At 38.0% G+C, this 20,341-nt stretch overlaps 1 protein-coding gene across 3 annotated transcripts in view; it reads right to left on the bottom strand.

Annotated features, from left to right (window-relative positions):
* Positions 1–536: 536 nt before the first annotated feature.
* The window catches only part of FAM193A (family with sequence similarity 193 member A), a 45,919-nt gene continuing 26,114 nt past the window's right edge, over positions 537–20,341 (bottom strand). For all 3 annotated transcript variants that reach the window (XM_039723941.1, XM_039723942.1, XM_039723940.1), the window contains 9 exons: positions 18,081–18,332; positions 15,898–16,096; positions 14,428–14,700; positions 13,801–14,083; positions 11,630–11,816; positions 9,880–10,110; positions 7,160–8,003; positions 4,167–4,248; positions 537–1,416 (listed from right to left, as the gene is read on the bottom strand). In XM_039723941.1, the coding sequence (XP_039579875.1) occupies positions 1,323–1,416; positions 4,167–4,248; positions 7,160–8,003; positions 9,880–10,110; positions 11,630–11,816; positions 13,801–14,083; positions 14,428–14,700; positions 15,898–16,096; positions 18,081–18,332 (2,445 nt within the window). In that variant the 3' untranslated portion in view covers positions 537–1,322. The remainder of the gene's footprint in view (positions 1,417–4,166; positions 4,249–7,159; positions 8,004–9,879; positions 10,111–11,629; positions 11,817–13,800; positions 14,084–14,427; positions 14,701–15,897; positions 16,097–18,080; positions 18,333–20,341) is intronic.

Raw genomic sequence — 20,341 nt, 5'->3', positions numbered from 1 at the left:
AAAAAAAAAAGCAAGACTGCCTTACAATTTGGGTATGGACATCTAGAAGCAAAAAAAGGTTCTGTTGCCTCTACTCTGCTATTCTGAACAGAGTATCAGAGAACTTCTACAAGTGTGCTATCTTCACACAGTTCAGACTCCTAAATCACCCATCTTCTTTCTGACATACTATGGAACTGCAAACCACTACTATATTGTTAACCATTTACCTGACAGCAGCACTGAACCTACCTACTTCACTACTGCACTGCTATTGAACTGGAAATTTCTGTATTACCTTCTTGCTCACAAATGATCCACCAAAATAGAAACATTACAGTAATTCACAAAAACTTAGTTCCAGCAATCAGGAGGCATCTTTCTTGCTCTAGCACATAGTTTTTCCTATCCTGTGTGTTGGCAAACAGAATATATTAAAGCTGATAAGCCTTCACTGACCAATTTTGACACAAGCTGAAATTCAGTTAACAAAATTTTTTTGTATGTTTCTTTCTTCCCTTTCCCCACCCACGCAGAAAAAAGCAAGACACAAGTCATCTGCCATACTAATGTATTCCATCTTTCAAAAAGAAAGACATGATTTTAATATTACTTAACAATATGTTAAAAAAGTAGCCAGTTAGGCTTCAGTGTTAATACAATTATACACTCTATAACAGATTTGATAGTGTGAGTACTGTTCTTTTTTAAATTTTCTCATTCTGCAAGTATTCTTACACAAGCTGGCTACAAGTCAGGAAGAAAAAAATCAAAACACAAATAGCGTAACTTGTACACTCTTAAACAGTAGATTGTGAAAGAACTGAGGGAATACTTGTCCCATAAGAGCCTCTTTTTCATGAAGTCATGTCAGGAGAATTCTGGAGCAGATGAAAGCACAACTGACTAGGTCCATTCCTTTGTCAGGAGTCAGAATGACAAAACATAGCTAGATGCAGAAGTGACAGGAGCCACTGCAGATGATGCAACCTAGTATTTTGGCCTCCACCCAAGCCTAAGCAATTTTAAGTCTCTGAGGCCAAGGCATTCAGAAGGAGATGGAAAAGAGCTATTGTTCCAACTCCAACGGCATACAGCTACAATCAAGTAAGTCTCACTCACAGACTACAAGCACACAAGCTAACAAATTCAGGTAGAAAGTGGCAATTTTTCAGTCCGCAAGAATTATCAGGCCAAAGGGTTCAGTGCAGATCCACACAGCACTGGGGACAAGGCAAGGCAGCACTGGCTCAAGACCAGGTAAGCTCTCAGCACAGCAGGACAGGTAAGTGGAGTTGTCGTTCATTGATTCCTGCAGGGTTCCCTCCCTGTATTGTGTCATTTCAATGTGCAGCAAAGGTGGTTTTTTTTAAGCTAAAATTGGACCAGTTGATGGAAAGTCTCTGCCTTGTCTGTCTGGCAGAATCCAAGCAGAATCTGAAAAGAAAAAAGGTGACAAAGTGAAACCAGTGTACTTAAAATCAATCCACATGTGTTATCTCTCTTGGAGAGAAGATCTCATTCAGAAAGACAAAACCTCTTAAAAAAGCCATCATACATAAAAAAATCACTTGTCCATCACTCAAATACATAACAAACCAGTTACTTTTAACACCACTGCATTATCAGAATTAAGTGAAGGAGGTAGCAAAGAATGCTGCACATTCAGCAGCACAGAAGCAAGTTAAATGTCAACTAGAAACAGAAAAGGCATTGCTGTATTCATCAAAAATTTTGAGAAGGTAAGAATGAGTGGTAGATGGTGTGTAAAGCAGCATCACCAATGGCATGGGATACTGCTGCTTCTCTTCCTAATACAGCAAATCTACACTGAAGACAAAGACCTGGGGAAAGGAGGTCTTTATAAGTAGCAGATAAGTAGCCCATGTGCCTGGAAACAACACCCCTAGAACAAAAATCCTCTTATTTGCTTTCACTGACCACAGTTTATGGAATGACTCTGGAAAAAGTTGCCACATGCAGGCCTTTCAGGGACTGTTAATCTGGTCTGAAGAACTTTATTGAGGCAAGGTGCAGCTTGGTGAGGCTAAAGGCTGCATGACTGCACCAAAGCAGTGCAAACCTCTCTCTGGAAGGGAGACTGCTTCTCTAACAACTGAAAGCCAAAAAAGGGGGGCAGTCAGAAGGAGCACAATAAAACAGGTACACTGGAAGACTACAATCAGACTTATTTTTTCCTTTCTGTGCTGGTTAGAAGCAGCGTGCAATATTAATCATGATGCCAGGGTGTAATTAAAGTATTCATCTATTATACCACTACAAAACATGAAGAGATGATAATGAATGAACTACAAGTGAAAAATATGAATTCAGTCAGCCTGTGCAGCTCATTGCCATGTAGGGTTACCAGAACAAGCCATGCTATTAGCCTTCCAAGTATTATGCTGGGCATTTCCAAATGTAGAGAACCTAGGTATTAAAGGTGCCTTAATGGCATTAAGTAGCTGGTTTTGTCCCCTTAAACAGCCCCTATCAGAGCTTTTCAGACACCTTTTCTAGACAGGTATCCATAAAAAAACTAGACAGTTACACAGACTTCCTAACAGGTGACAGTAAAGGAGCAGAGTTTACCAATTAGTGAATGGACTACAAACAGCATGCTTTAAAGTGCTAACTCTTCAGTTGGATAACATTTGACAAATTTATTCCCAAAATTCAACTGCACCTCTACAAATGTAAGACACTGTTTCATTCATTTTCTTGAGAGTAAATAACTGATGAACAGGACTTCTCTATTTACTGCAGATACTGCAAACTTGAAGGAAGGCAAGAATATTCCATAGCAAAGGCTTATACTGTATCAACACTAGCAGTATCTAACACATGCCATATCTCACCTGTAAAACCTGCATTTTGATTTAAAAAAATTTCTTTAATTGGCACCATTCAGAAAAATAAATAATTTTCAAAATAATTTTGTATCTGTGACAATTTCATTGTCTTGCACTTGTGTCTTACACAAGTAATCAAATATATGCATTTTGTAGCAATAATAAGTAGCAGTTGTACTCAGTTCTTTCCAAGACCTAGACACACATTACATCCCAGGCTATGAAAATCATACAAATTTAGGAAAGAAATCTATACTGAAAGTCCTTTCTTGTAACAAATGGTTTGTGTTGCTTTGGGAAATACAACTGTTGAGTCCTAAATTATTCAGTTGCAGGAAACCAAGTTATTTGTGATTTGGCTACCATAATGAAAGGCTCACTCCTCATGTATTCATGGGGAACCAGCACAACCAGACACCACTGGAGAAGAAATTCAAACAGATTTCAGTATTATGAAGAACATGTGCTACACTGTCTAAATACGAGCTGTCTCCTCATATTTGAGGAATTCAGAGGTAACTAATATCATAGAATATTCTGAGTTGGAAGGGCTAGGATCATTGAGTCCAGCTCTCAATATGATGCACAAATCCCAAAATCAACCAAAAAGTACAAAAGAAAAAACTTTCACAAGCACAGGTTTATGTTATTCTTTTACTGTACTAGGTCAATGAATGAGGCTTTGAGGAACTTGTTCTAGTGGAAGGTGTCCCTGCCCATGCCAGGGGGTTGGGACAAGATGGTCTTTAATGCTCCTTCCAGTGCAAACCATTCTATGATTCTAGGATAAGCATCTCCCCTTAAAGTCTGGTGGAAGACACTAGCCCACAGTTATACATCTCTGCTTAATGTACAGTACAAAATTGCCAACTAACAGTTTCTGTAAACAAGGAAGAAAACAAAACAATCAAACCTTTCTGAAGTATCTGTTTGGAAACTCAAACCTAATCACTTTTTAAAAAAATAAAACCACTAATCAGTATTTGACCTGTGTGGCCAATAAAAGAAATATTCACACAAACTTTGCTTGTAAATAATGGTAATTGAGAGTATTCTGAAGGCCTTCATGAGAACCTGGGAGTCACATAGATAATTCTGGCACTTGCTTCTGAATTTGTGCTATTCAGCCACGAGCTGTGCCCACAGCTCTGGTGATTGTTACAGTGTTCAGAATGTCAGCTGTAACAGGATTTGATGTGTTACAACACAGGCTTTTCTGCCAGGAGTTAGTTAGTAACTTGGGGGCTGGTGTGGTGCTGTTTTTGCTTGCTTTACAACCATGACACATGGAAAGAAACAACAACAGCATTATGCACAGGGATTACAGCACTTTACCTCTTAAAATACTCCACTTCTCGTTCTGTTTCATCCATTTCCACGCTGTCTAGATCAATGTCTTTGGGTAGAAACACATCATCTACAAAGGAAAAGTGATGGCACTATGTTAGATTCCAGAGTGAAGGGGGAAGGAGAGAGGAAGAAGCTGCATTAAAGATGTCTTTGGAGAACTGACTCAACCTCAAAGACTATTCATTATTCATATTTACACTGAATTAATACACACTTATAATTAAAAAGCCACTTCTTAAAACCCCTATACTAGTATCTCTGCCTTGAAGGAGTTACACTGGTAAAAAAGATGATTTAACAGTAAATGTACTGATTGCATGGGCTGCAAAAGGTACCATAAACCTGGAATGCACATAAGAGTAACCAAATCATACAGAGGGCTTGCTGAATCACATAGCTGTTTAATGCCTGAAATTTTTGGTCTTACTACTAAAATTGTAGCTCTAGAAATATTTTTTATAACAGTATTTATAAAGAAAATACTTTGAAATTTCTGGGTTGTAGAGTTGCTGTACTCCCTCTGGGACATGAGGATCAGGCTGTGTCTGTGAGACTTTAACTCATGCTAGCAACCATTAGGCTTTTTGTAAAAATAACCAAACCCAAATATTTAACACATTTAATGTATGACTTGAATTGTATGGCCTCAACTAGAGAAAAGAAGTCACCACAGAGCCTGTTGGTTACTTTCTCAGCATATGGCTCTCTTTTGGACTTTAAAAAGAAATGCATTGTAAACCACACATTTTTGTAGAAATTAATTTGAACATTTTCCTCTTGAAGTTAGTTTCTCACTGCATAAGCACTCCAGTCTCATTTCTGAAGCAGCTTTACAATAACTTTCAAAAACCAGGGGAGACAAAGAAAGTAACCAAACCCACCAAGTACACACCTGACTACAGAATCCTTGAGATTATGAGAATAGACAACTCATGGTAGTTTTTAACAGTTTCATGTGTTTGCTATTCAACTTACTTCTGAGGAAGCAGAGAGCCCTACAAACACAGGGCTTCCCTAACACTCCTAGCTTTCTTCAAGCCTTTTTATAAAAGGGAGTAAAAATACTCTGCTAGAAGACTTTTCTTTAAGAAACAGAAATCTCACCAAAACCAGTAATATTTACTGCTTTAACTTTTCATTTGAAAATTCAGTTAAAATCCCCTAGCTTTGCTTCCCTCTTTTCATGATCTCTCAATTACCCTTGTTCTACTCTTTTTTTCTCAGTTCAATTTTTGTGTCTTTGCTGATTTGGTACATCAACCCTATATCTTAAAAAAAAAATATATAACTACATGAAAAATCATGTATTATAGTATCTTTCTTGCATCTCTCAAGACAGAACTACTTGAAGTAAAAATCCAGTCCCAAGTCTATAGAGAACAGCACAAATTTTTCTTGAAAATTCAGAAACACGTCCCTGTATTTTTTCACATTTAATGATTAACTTTTGGAAATTGTAAGTACACTTGACTTAAGCAGGAGAAAAAAAATGGTGGGGGCAGGGAGGAGGATAAGATGCAGGATGGTACCTGCATTCTCCTACAGTAAACACCCTCTGCCATATTTTCTCTTTCAAATGTCTCCATTCTTCTCTTTCTGATGCCAGTTCTGGAGCTCTGTCTAGCTCCACTCACTGGAGCACATTCTTGGTAAATTAAAAGAACCAAAACCCAAACATACCACAACAGAGTATGCACAAGAACTAAGGTGCCAGAGACAATGGTTCCACACTGTACTGCTGCTCAACTGACATAGAATGAAAACATTAGGCATCAGATTAAAAACAAAGATAGTGGGCTGATCCAATTCAAACATGAAATCACTAAAAAAACCAAAAACCCTAGCACTTCCTGCAACCAGGAATTAGCTTTACATTTTTGTAACAAAGCTTAACAAACGTTAAATATTTTTCAACACTGGCAGAGACTGCCAAGGCATGAAGGTCTCCTGTCTTGCTGTGCTTACAGTCAGAACAGCAGCAAGAACTGCTGTACATTGAATTAATGCAATATTACCACTCAGCTACCAGGTGATTCCAGGGGATTCACTGGGTGCTCCAAGCAGACAGATGCCCACACCACAAAGCTGCCATCCCAACTGGGAGTCCCAGTAGGGACCCAGGATGTGCAGGAATAAAGAGGTGCCTGAGAACACCAGTTTGACTATGGTGCTGACAAAGCCAATGGGCCAGAACTGTGTGTGCTTCTCAGCTCTGGTTTTAGCTGTTGGATGTGTTCAGGCAAACAAAAAAATAAGTTGCAAATAAAATTATTCAAGTGCAATTTGCTTGACTTAACTCAGTTAAATAACAAAATAACAGTTTTGTTATTTCTGAGAAATAAAAATAATTCTGTTGACTAGAATGAGTTAATATGGAGAACACACTCAACTTTATCAACTAACTAACATCCCACTATAACTTTTCACTCTGGCAAATAAAAAACAGTAAAATTAGTTTCTGTAGTCATTTATTTACCTGTTGATGTAATTAATATAAGAAAGTAATTACTTCCACTGAAAAAATTGCATACTAATGCATGAATGATCATTTCTGGCTGAAGAAAACCATTCTTTCCCTTGCCTAAAGAGTAAGACAAACTTCATGCTATACTCTTAGTGCTGTATGAGAAAATCTTGCTTTTAAAGCAATTCAAAATGGATTTCAACATACTATTGAATTAAACAATACATTTTAAGCAAGAAAAGAAAGCCAGTCTCCCGGAAAGCCTAACTGACAAAGCCCCCTAGGAAACCTAGAGCATATGCTTATTCATTTGTTTTTAAAAGCATCCTACACTTCTTTACTAAAATGCTATCCATCTCTTAATTGTTGAAAGTCTAATCACTTTTCCTGACACCAGTCTTTCAGTTTCTCTGATGTACATTGGCAGGAATGCCTGAAGGTAAATATGTCAGACTTCTGGAATTGAATGGTAACAGAACATAAGCCAAGTTCTTCAACTTTCTTACACACTTACCAATGGAATTGTTGACTTTGTCCCCTTTTTTCTTCTTGTTTTTCTTGTTCTTGCCTTTTGGTTGAGGAGAATCTGCAAGTATTAGCTTATTATTTTGCTGCTGCTCACTTGGTGATGGGGATTCACTTGTTACGGGTGCTTTCTCTTCCTTTACATGGTTTAACTGTTTTTTGTTGTTATTGTTTAATTTCTTCTCATCCTTTTTAGGTTCTGCAAGTGTTGGGAGCTCTGCTGCTTTTGCTTTGGATTCTATTTGGTTTCTGGTTTTAGTCTGAATCTCAGCTGCTTTGGGGGCTTCAACAGGCTTTTTCACTTGTTCAACACACTGTTTGTTCATCTGTTTTAGTTTCTGTTTGCTGTTTCCTTCTTTATGTTGATGCATAATATCAAGCAGAAAAGAAAGGGGCTCATGCTGCTTTACAGTGCCCTCTTTCTGATAAAGCAGCTTCGAGTCTCTAGTGCTGACAGGATTGGACAGTTCACAGCCCGTCTCTAGAACTGGCCTCTGTTCTGTGTGATTCACGTGTCGTGACAGTGAACCAGCTGAGGTTTCTATCTTTTCTGATTGCTCAAGGGTACCATTCTGAATGTCTTCAGGGGTGTTTGGGACAGGTTCCTTCACTGCCTGGCAGTTCCTAGTCAGCAGCTCTGCCTTCGGACAGTCCTTACTTGGTCTCTCTTTCTTCTTTTTCTTCACAGCCCGCAACTGCTGAAGCTCTTGGAGCCGCTGTAATTCCTGTTTCAGTCTCTCTTCTTCCTCTTCCTCACGCCGTCTCTGCTCCTCAAGCAGCTGGTGATGCTCCCTCTCCCTGGCTTCAGCTTCAAGTCGAGCTTTTTCTTCAAGCTGCAAAGTAACAACAGGTTTATTGGAAGTGACAAATATTTTGGAAATTAAAGAGTTTTAGGGATTATTACTACTTTTCTTTATGAACGTTATAAATCCTAGGATGTGAACATATGAAAATACTTAATCCGTAGCTCTGCAGAGCAAGCAAATAAGTATACAAAGGCTGCCCTTTTAAATATATCACAATCCTTTCCCTATTCACATTTTCTGTTTCTGTAACTCGTTTGACCATTGTTAATACTAGCTGTTGATTTTTCCTTCCTTACTGCTAAGCCTAATTTCATGTCAAAGTTTTCTATAGTCACAAAACATTCAGCTTCCTTCTCAAAGACTGCGTGTGTTTCTAAGGTAACTCAAGCTTGCAACAGGTTTTATCATTTACCTGTTCTTTTGCTATGGTAGCAGAGTTGCTCTCTTTCAGAGATCAGGAATGTTAGGAAGAAAAATCATTAAAAACATTCTGTACCAAAACACTAAACAAATAATAGTTACATTAGAAGTTGTCAAAAACCCTAAGGATGGCAGTTTTCCATTGTCAGCCATTAGTTCATTAATCAAAACAAAGACATAAGGGATTCTGCCAGCCATTGCTGCCAATGCCTAAAACTTTGCTGGGCAGCATTGATCTTGCATCATGAGCAAAATGAAACAAAGTCATACAATGAGAACAACCATGACCATTCATTTTCTTGCACATTTAGAGGCGCCTGTATGGCATTAATTTTTCATAGTTACAGAAGTCATTCAAAAAATGGGAATTACTCATGAGAATTATCCTATGGAAATTTTCCACTTCTTACACTCAAACTGCACTGTAAGACTAAAGTGAATTTTGAACTTCAAATTTTATAAAGTTAGTTTTATTTATAAAAATCCACTAAACCCTCAAGACGCTGAACAGTGCTCCAATATGAACATAAAGAATTTAACTTGTGGACATTAGGTCTTCCAAACCCATGGAAGAATTTAAAGAACGCAGAAGTAGAGCCAGAAGATAATCCACAAACAAGAAAATATTTACAGTGTGATCACATAACAGGCTTAACAGAAATCAAAAACATTCAGCAACCAATTACATTGTGCCTTGAACTTTATACTTATGGCTGATACTTGAATTGCTCTAAGAAAAGGTTTCCTGTCTGTTTCAACTTTAAAAAAATGGTATTTCCCCTGTTATTCCTTTTTCATATTTCCTCTATATTATCCTCAGCAAATACTGTTTTCCAAGAATAATTTCAGTATTACACATTGGAGTTTTTAAGAAACCTTTTTTGCCAATTTTCATTTGAAAGCAACCTGTAATTTCTTCTTTCCTGCCCCGTTCTCTGCAGCCTGCCGCTCCAGCTTGGGATACCCTTTGTGTCATCACGTGGCACAGCACTTAACCTTTGTCAATCAGGACAGCAAGGTGCTCAGTGCAATTATTCTAAAAATACCAAATGCAACTCTTCCTCTCTCACAGAAACACTGACCTATGTTTCCTGGCTTCCTACAGAGATACTTCATTAAAACCATTACCCAGTACAAAAACACTGACTTTCTAACTTCACTTTTAAATGTCAATGTTACAAATTTTATTGTTTCGTAACATTTCTGATACTCAGAAATAACCTTATAAAGTGTGGGAAATTCCAATATAAAACTGACTTGCACCAAAACACATAACAATGGCATTTTCAGGAATCTTCCCCGTCTAGTACATAAATCAGGTAGCCCCCAAACAGGTAAGCCAGTTGTGTAAAAACAAACACTGGCAGTGTACCACAAACCACAATTACAGCATGAGGATAAATCAGTATACAGTGGCATACTTGAGGGGTGTGCACAGATTCAAAAGTGTGAGGTCTAGGATAAACATACTTTCATGTCTTACCTTTCTTTGCTTATGCCTGGCTCGCTTGGCTGCACGAGAACTGCTTACAGGTTTGGTTTCAGAGCTGTTTATAAATTGTAGCAAGTCTTCCACCTTTCGATGGTCAACAACACTTTCCCTTTCAGAGATCTGATCTGGTTTCTTCGGCTGCTCCTCTTTCCTTTTTGTTAAACGTAAACGAAGCTTTTCTCGCATCTCTGCATAATTTCTACTGGTTGGTGCAGCGGGAGGCTGAAGGACACACAGCAAAAATTTAGTGACTAAATGGAAAAATCTCACTGACTTAATGCTTTGGGGATTTTGAAATATCAACATATTGTCCCTTCAAATAACACAGGAGGTCCAAACCTGACTATCAAACTCATTGTCTGTATGGGAACCTAAAGTGTATTTAACAGGCACTAACCTGCCAGACTTGGTGCTGGCTTCTGAACTACATTTTCCAACTGAAAGAACAGCTAATCTTGAGGAGGAAGGCATGAGTAAGAAGACAAAGAAATAACCTTTAAAAGTAGGAAAAAATACTGTGACTTTTATTTCCATGTTCTCTTCTGACTGGTGTCCTGTATTTGAAAATTTCAAAGGAAGAGATGTTTGCTCTGTTTTTATTTCCCATGAAATCTGTTTCAGAGGTTGGGTTACACAGGCTCTGAGCTGTAACCTGTGAAGGGCTGGTTATCCTGCACTGAAGCCTGCCAGCTCACCCTCCAGCAGAGTCCCATCAACAACTTAACACTGCTGCAAGTGGAATCCTTGCATCATGTTCCATATCTGTATTTCCAAGCACTGTTCCTGCCTCTCCCCTCCTGATGTCTTACCCTCTCTGCTCCGGTACCAGACCTGGTGCCCATATGTTTGCAGCTACCCCAGTTCAACTCACTACACCAGCAAAACAAAGCCTATTAACTTAAAAATCCTGTCACATTCTGCCATTCAGCAAAATGAATAACTTATTGTGCAATCAGGTAACTATCAAATACAAATCAAGCATGAACATGGTGGGCACATGCAAGGAGAAATGGGATGCCCTCCCTGGCCCCTTTCAGCCAGCAGGGCAGGGGGTTTTAATTCACTTGAAGAACTAAGATGAAACTGACCTGATCAAATAGATGGCAAATAAACTGACCTTTTACTTCAAATAGGAAAAACACCAGTGACTTAAATTGTACCAGTAAACTGATTATTAAAGCAGGCCATACATAGATTTACAAATTAAGAAAAAATTAATGTTATATTTTAGCTAAGAATCTAGAGTTTTTTCTCTTTTTTTTCCTCCTTTTAAAAAAATCGTATTGAAATGAGTACTTTGAGGATTGCTATTTTTACAGCTAGCAGACTAGCTCATAAATTGCCAAAAGATTTGAACTAATATCCTATATAAAAGGTACTTTTACCCAACCTAATCACATTCATTGTAACTACAGTACTACAGAGGAGCAAATGAATTTTGTGAAGTTATTTAAATGGCTCAATGCCCCTGTTTGCAGTTTCAGTCAAACACAGCATCTATTATCCAAGTCAGTTGCTGCCTAAATCTTTTAGTCACTTTTATTGCTCTTAAATGCTTAGAACTCAAAAGGTTTATTTCAATCCTTCATTTCAAAGAGGAAAATTACTTTTTAACTCCTTTTACAACTTAAGTGAGTTCCAGTGCCATCCCCTAAGATGCAGTCTGACAAATCACATGCAACCTTACGATGAGCAAGTGACAACAAAGCAAACAAAAACAAATTAAAATACAGAAACTTACTCCTCCATGGCCGAAGAACTCACAGTAACAGCAGTCACAGTATTTTCCTTCCTTCTGATTTGTGGAAGTTGAGGTACTGGAGCTATGCTCTGAACAGCTATCTTCATCCTGGCTCTCCTCTCCATCATACTGCTGATGATCGTACGTGTTACTGTTCTCACAGCGATGGCCCTCACAGTCAGGATCACTGTGTGAAATTAAAAAAAAAAGCTTATAAAAAATAATAAATAAGGTACATAATGTTATATACTAATACCACTAATCAGCGATGGCCCTCACAGTCAGGATCACTGTGTGAAATTAAAAAAAAAGCTTATAAAAACTTATAAAAAATAATAGATAAGGTACATAATGTTATATACTAATACTACTAATAATGTTTTTTTAATATATATATATATACACACATGTTCCTGCCTCTAACAGGAACAATGGTTCTCAAGCTAGGACAACAGCCATCCTAAAGCCTTCATCCACTAACTTGCAAATGGAGACATTCAAAACCAAGCAGTAGGATAAAATGATACACAGGAAAGTGATCTACGAAAAACAAATGTGGTGATGCCCTGAACAAGCAGCCTAGAAAGCGAGTTTTGGAACAGTTCTTCCTGGCTTTAAACAGGTAAAGTATATCAGAAATAGTGACTCTAGCTTTTTTTAATGGAAGAGTTTTAAAATGTTGCCCCTCTTACCACTTGTAACATCAAGGTTTCAAATGTAGTTGCAAATCTCCTGGTTTTAGATATATTTTCAAGCTCTTCACTTAAAAAAATCCAAGGTCAGCTAAAAGCTAGAAGTTTCCATTACCCTGTCTGCAACCTGATTTTGAAGAGGAAATACTAGCACATCTCTTCAATAAGCAGGTACATGGCAGTTGATTCCCCCAGAGCTCTGTGTAACTGTGCACACAACATTTCTACTGCCCAGGTCTTCTAAAACAGAGGTGATTTTGCTTCAAAACAAAGTAGTATTGAAGAAATCCCCTCTCTTGTATATCATTAGTGTTTCTTTGTTCCTATGTTAGAAAGGTGAAAACGGTCCACAGTCTACCTTATCTACAGATTATGTATAAATCTTTCTAACCACACTCCCCCTCCCCAGAATGCACTCACTCATTGCTTCTGGGTCTCTCTCAGTTAATTTTTTTTTCCCAAACAAAAAATACCATGTTAGCACCTGGAAACAATGATGAAAAGTTGGATTTCTACTGCATCCATATTCAATTATCTCCCTGCACTAAGTAAGAAAAATTCCTTACAAAATTGTGATAGTTTCTCAAATATGAAAGAATAGTTACTTATCTTGAGACATCATCAATAAAACCAGCTGATAACAGAAACAAGGACATTTTTAGAATCATTTACCAAACTCTACCTAAATTTCACACCATCTTCCAAAAACTTACAACAGCCAGGAGAATACATCCATAGCATCTATGATCACAGCCCTCCAGGTCAGAGAGCTTAGAGCAATGACTCAACTGCTTTTCTGTTGTGCCTCCACCCTTCAGACACATCAAAGGGCTGCCACCATTGTCAGCCTACCACAGTACATAACAGTACCAGAAAATAGCTCCACCAAAGTCCTTCCCACCTCCAAGACATTTGAAAACCTTCAGAAACCACAACATCCTTCCATGCTAAAACCACTGTATAAATGGTAGGACTGATATCTAAGAAGTCTTAAGTGTAGTAAGGAAAATGTGTCACTACATGGCAGGTTTCAAGACCCGTATGACCACTTTATATTTCGAGCTAAATTATGACTAAATCAAGAGTAAGTTTTCACAGCTTTCCATTCCTGCTTGCCATGTAATGTCAAAATGACAGAAAACATGTACGTTATACAAGAGGTTTGTGTCTCAGCAGCAGCAATCATTAACCAGCAATTAGAGTAAGAAAGGACAGTTTGACTTGTATATCCCAGGCAATATTTCTATAAGCGAGCAAACATTTGTTTTCAAGCCTCTAAATTCAGTAACTGGACTTCACAATGGATATCATATTTGTGAAGTCTCACACCAAGGTACATACTAAATATCTGCACGTGGTTTCATTTGCTGAACACAAACACAGCTTTCATATTACAATCAGTAGCAAAGGAAAAGAAGTATCTGTATTTTCATTTCCTTTCTATTGAATAAAAAAGAATGGTAAGAATAACAAACTTACCTGCACACACTTGGTGGGGCACTTACAGAGCTGTCTGTGGTTGAAGTAGGAGGTGCAACTGTGGTAGGACAAAGACCTGAATGAGGATCCACAAACCCAGGGGCTGTTGCAGCAGTTTTGGGGAAAGAAGGAGCAGCAAGGTTTGGAAGATGTGGTGTGGAGGCTGGAGACAGTGCAGCAGGAGACAGTGAAGGAAGGGATGCTAAACTGGTAGGACTATTTCGTGGTGCAACTGGCGCAGAATGTCTATGGTCCTCTTTATTAATATTGTGGAACACTTCACCTAAATTGGTGGAAAAAAAGAAATCACCTAGAGTTAAAAATAATTAGCAAGTCCTCATAAAACTATCCATAAAATCATATAAAGTACCGTACGTTCTCAGCTTCTATAAAAATCAGCAGTATTTCAACTAATTTCTGTTAACAATATCAAACCCTAACATCAAGGTCTTGCACAAAGTTCTTCAATGCAGAAGTACAGAGATTAACTCAAGAATAATAACAGCAATTAACAAAAATCATCAAGATGCACGATATCACTAAGGTAAACACTTATATAAATCCTTACAGTTGGCTGCATGCACCTGAGCCAGTTACTGAGGCTGTGTGTGAGTTACAAATCCTTACCTATCGATGAAGGTCTCTTGGAGGATACTTTGAACTGGTTGCTGCTTGACTGCACTGTAGTTGCTGTGCAGGAGACAGAAGAAGTGGCAGAAGAGGTTGCCATGACAACTTTATTAGCTTCCATAAAGGCATCCTGGAAATTGTACAGACATTTCTTCTTTGCAGCATTTTTTTTCTCCTTGCTGTCAGGAACTGCTGCTGTTTCATTGCTGGAAGTAGTAGGAAGTGCTTCGGGTCTTATTTCTGAGAGCGCTGGTGCTAATATATCACTCCCTTCAATTTAAACACATGGAGTAATTAAGAATCACATAATTACTGAAGTGTCTTTACAGGATTTAGAATTACACATTCAATAATTCAGATGCAGACATAGGATACATTGTTAATGTTGGCTTAGTAGGATTAGTGAAGGGAATCCTCCTTTCCCCCTCCATCCTGCCAGATAATGCAGCTGTAACAGAATGTGCTGGGAAGTATCAGACCATAATCACAAACCCTAAAGACAGAATTCTAAGAATGTTACTAAATGTGTTAAAAAGTAGCAAATGTGCTACAGATATCTTCATCCATTTATAATTGAAAAATTTTAATTGGACAACATTTTAACATGCTAAATATATAAAATCCCCTATCTGAAATCCAGGTAGGCCACAATAAAATTTTAAGATGGAAAAAAATATCCTTTTATCAGTACAAAATGATAAACCATTTATTAATTTATCTGAAATTCCAGAAACACCTTTGTGATAGCTCTGCCACTAACCATCTGTTGGAACAGCTACCTACAACTACATTTGTAAATGGATGAGCTGTCCTACTGGGGAAGCTTTCTGGATGTTTTTAATGCCTTTCTTTTTAAATATCCTTGTAGTAGCTTGAACAACTTACCAGCAGATGAGTCTGAAAAAGAAAGCCAACACACAAAACCCCCAAGTCTCCTTTTTAGTATTTGCTAGGATGTGAAAGGGAAGATTTCTCTCTCTTCAGTTTTCCCTTTGCTCTCTTTCACTTTAACCATTAGGATTTCCAAATGCTTCTTGGCTTAAATTAATCTTTTTCTTGATTTATGCCTCTTTCTGAATGACTATGTGCTTATCTGCGTGCATTATAAGTAGGACACAGTGCCTTGTTACCAGTGCTCTTACTACACTGCAGATATAAAGCAGGCTTTTGTGGAGAAGTCTAGAAGTTATTTAAGTTTCCCTTTACAACACTAAACTTCTGAAGACAAACATAACTCTACAGTGACCATAGGTGAAAACCAGCACATTACTTGTTTGCCTTTAGCATCTTCTCCCCAGTATGTAAGAAATTATTTTCCAATTTTCAGCCCAGCTGGAGTAAAACTGGCAGCAAATCTGCCAGAATCACATCTTAAAAAACCATGGTGATAAAACCCACCATCCCTGAAAAGAAACATAAAACATAAGGCTTTTAACTAGTCAGTGTGAAGTAGTAACAAACCCTCACCAGGAATTGTGTCAGGCAAAAATGTAGCAGGATTCCAGTTCTTGTCATTCATCACCTCTGAACCCCAAAGACTTATAAATTTAGAGCTATTCCAATCTGGAGTGCTCCCAAAACAGCTTGGATAAATATGATCTTGGAGAGATGCATTGAATACTTGATGCTTGTTTGTATGATTCTGAACTGGAGCTGGTGGTAATGCCTACAACAAAAACAGAGTATTTTCTCCATTAATATTCTGTTTGCCTGCACAGTCACTCCAACAGCAATATTCAAATCACAGTGTTTTAATTGGGAAAAGCATTATCAAAAGCATAAGAGACACTGTTTCCCAGAAAGATAAAAAGGCTGATTTGTTGATAATTATAATGCATATATTACACAGATTGTAGGTACATATATATATTTTACACTCACAAAGCAGTGCTTTCAGAATCAACTAACTGATGAACACAATACACCCGAATCCCAAAAAATAGTTGCGTAAATATATAATTAAAACCAGTATTTGTATGAATTTAGAACTTGCTAGGAATTACTACCTTTCAAAGCACAAGCTGCCTAAACAAACTAATCTTCTCTGACATGACAATCATTACCACAGAAGACAATTGTGAATAAGGGATTACAAACACTTCAGCATTGAAAATAAGGGCAAGAGAAAAAGATATAAAACACATAAAACAAAAGTTAATTATTTTCTTCCTTTTTTTTCATTTTCAAGTGTTAAGTAGTTCCTAACTGAAAATTAATAAGCAAGGACTACACCCTTTGCTTTTAAGAACCAACTGAGGGGAGAAAAAGGAAGCACACATTTTTTTCTCATTTTATAGACAAGTTTTTTGGGCTCACCCCATTTCTTCTAGCTGAAATTGTTTATACACATTCTAAAATGACCTTTCTCCCAGAGACCTCATGCAACACAAACATTATATTTAAATACTGCCACCTATAAAAATGCCAAGGAAAAGCAGGTTTCTTCTCTCTCTATACTAGATTTGATGCAAATTAAAAGCTATGCAGGAGTAGATATAGATATTAAAAATATCAGTTGAGTCTAATGACATTTCAGACATGAAACTCATGGCCAAACAAACTACTTAAATACCTAATCTCCCTTTTTTAGAAGGATTTTCGTTATCTGCCTAATGGTGAACATGGGAGGGGCTGGAATAACCTGCATTGAAGAAAATTCAAATACATGGGTGCAAAGGAATACTTAACAAGGTTTCAAAAGTACAGAAATGGGCTGTTGCTGGCACATTGCAGCCATGGAACAGAGGTAAGGAAGGGACACCCAAGATAGGAAAACCCAAAGTGGATGTTAGAAGGACTAAAAGAGCAACTAAGAGTCATCTTGGTGGATTACTCTACTCTCCTTGCAACCTTGGCCAGTGGATCAGACCAGGAGAAGTCCAAGATGTACCTAATGACAAAGGCTTTTTTGCCCCTCTCAGCAGCACCCACAGTTCAGCTGCTTTAAACATATGTAAAACAACACCCCCATTAATAGGAATGCTTGGGTTCGACTCATATTTCTGAAAAGCTGTCACTTGGTCCCAATTCTTGTTCCACACCTTCCTCTTTTTTTATTACTTATGAGTTTAAGGTAAAAAGAATTTTGCAGAACCTGCAGAAACACAAGTTCTCTTGAAGGACAAAAAACCCCTTACAAATATGAAGACTATTATGTCTCTGTTTGCTAAAAAAACCCCAACAAATCTCAACCAAAAAAAGAAGAGAAGAATTCACAAAAATTTAAACTACAAATCTCAGAATATTATTTCCAAAATGGAATACTAAATTTTTCTGATACATATAAAATGAAGACTTAATTAGTTGTCTTACACTGACTGAAGACCCATCCCTGCTTCCACCATGCAAGACTCATTTGACTCAACTTGCTTTCTAATCACAGTAAAGACATTATCAGTCTTCCTGATGAAAAAAATACCCTCAGCCATTCTGTATGAACCTTCCAGAAGTTCTGAATCTCACTCCCTGCCCCTCAGCATTCCTTGCAGAAGAAATATTATAACCAAACCACAGTTTGGAGCAACTATTCATTGTTTTACTGATACTCAGTCATGCTGGTATCAGTAGAACAATGGTTTTCATGCTGGTTTATACAGTTGTACAGAACTTTTCCTGGGATGGGGATCATCCATCTCCTTGCTCAGGCTTACCTTGTTGTGTGTGAAGGGAGAAGCAGTGTACAAGGTGGGATGGATAAGTGGGCGAGGCAGATGAGGAATCGTATGCAATGGTATATGTCCATGGATGTGAGGATAAAGATGAAGTGCAGGATGTGCAGGTTTTTCAGGATTCATGAACTGGTGCCCAGCAGGCAGGCGTCCAGTTGCAAGTGCAGAGACTGTTAGTCCTGAGGCTTCTTGTTTGCAAACGTGACATTCACAAGCATTTGGACCTTGGTCAGCCTACAAAAAACCCCAACAAAACCCATTAAAAATCAATCTACTCAACAAACAAAAAATCTTAGTTATCAGTATTATTATTTCACTTTGCATACATCAATTAATATTTTCAGAGTACCCACAGAATTTTTTTCTAGTATCAATAGAAAAGCCTCATAGTGAAGCAAAAGCACTAGTGAAGAATTATCTTACTTAAAAGAATACACTAAAAACTGAGAGATTTCATACCATACAGAGATTTAATGTCCACTATGAGTGACAACAAGCAAAATACTGATACAAACCTTGACAGCATTTGATCATTACTAGGCAAACACCCCAGTATAAAAAGAAAGAAAACTAACTGGATTAATAGTTTTCACACTTTTCCAAGCATATGGAAAAAAATAGGTGTAGGAAGTAGTGGTAAGAGTTGATTAGCTGATAAAATTGGAAGCAGTCCTCAGCTGCACTCAGCAGAGCACAAACAGCATGTCAGGGGAGGCAATCTCTCCACTCTGCACTGGGGACACCAGTGCCAGGCTCAGTCCTAGGCTCCCCAGTGTGAAAGACAGGGACACTGCTGTGAGCCTGTGAAGGACCACAAAGATGGGAGCATCTGTCAAGGGGTGAATGAGAGCTCTATGACTAGGTTCACCACTGCTCTCCCCATCTGCTTCTTCATCATCTGCTTCTGAGGAACTGCTGCTAGTACTGCTCACCTGAGGAGACTGGACAACATTAACTCAGCCTCAGCCTCAGCAGGGGAGACTCAGTGGGATCTTACCAGGGCATGTTCCCTGACGGGGTGGGGAAGGGAAGAACAGAAAGGACAGCACCAGGCTCCTCCCAGAGGCATCCATGAAAGGATCAGAGGAAATGGACACAGACTGAAATACAGGAAATTCCACTCAAACCACTCATTTGTGAGAGTGGTTGAACACTGGAATATAACACCTACAGCATTCTAGAGCCTCCACTCATGGTGGTACTCAAACCCAGTGGACACTGTGCTGACCAACTCTCTCTAGATGATCTTGCTTTGACCAGGAAGGCTGATCTGGATTATCTGCACAAGCCCCTTCCAAACTCAACTACTCTGTCAATGTGTGAGGCTGAGATTTCTCCTAAAGATTTCACAACATGAAAAATCCACACTTCAGAAACTCGTACTGATCTCAAGGTACCATCAGCCTCTGTTGTCTCAAAAGACCTCAAGACTTTAGAAGAAAAGCAGCCCAGGAAAGGGCAGCTCCATTTCCCTTTCAGCTCATTACTTTTTCCAGCCACTGTCACCTGACATTTCACTGGTAGATAATTTTACCAGAAGCAATACCAAGAATACTTCCTAATTTCTCCTTTTCCCACCAATGTGGCAGTTCACATTTTCCCAAAAATGTAACATTAAGATTAGCTTTTTAGAGAAGAACTGACAGGTGATGCTCTTTTTAAATATCTCTTCCTCTCAGAAACAAGTAACTCATCATTATCACTTAAAGGCATTACAGCCTTTAACACAAGGTATATGTTAACAAATAACTGAGAATTCATAAACCAAATACAACAACTGAATTAATTTCATGCATAAAGAAAACAAAAAAAAACCCAAAACACCTTTAAAAAATCAGTACTATCCAGAAATCAACACTAATCTACTAAAAAATGAAAATGGAAAAAAATATTTCAAACAAACTGAAGAGACTCAAAACCCAATTCTGACAAATTGGGTACTGAAAAGGAATCCAACAGAAATAGAGGTACTGAGTAAATTAGTAAAACCAGCAAGTAATGCCAAAAAATCTCACATTCACATGGCATGTACTAGTAAAATTGATCACTTAAATACAACACTACACTACTTAGCTCTGATTAGATCATCAGACTAAACAAAGAAAGTCATTAAGAGTTCCTCAGAATCATTCTGAAAACACTCTTACTCCTCAAAGAAAAGAAAAAGGCTAAATCCATCTTTTTATCTTGTAGTTCAGTTTGCTTCCCTAAGGCAAGCAGACTTATATAATCTAATTTGATTT

This window comes from Passer montanus, unplaced genomic scaffold (assembly GCF_014805655.1).
Source record: "Passer montanus isolate IOZ18808 unplaced genomic scaffold, ASM1480565v1 scaffold51, whole genome shotgun sequence".
NCBI classification, from domain to species: Eukaryota; Metazoa; Chordata; class Aves; order Passeriformes; family Passeridae; genus Passer; species Passer montanus.
Note: the sequence above shows the minus strand (reverse complement) of the source record. Positions and strands in the feature narration are given on the sequence as shown.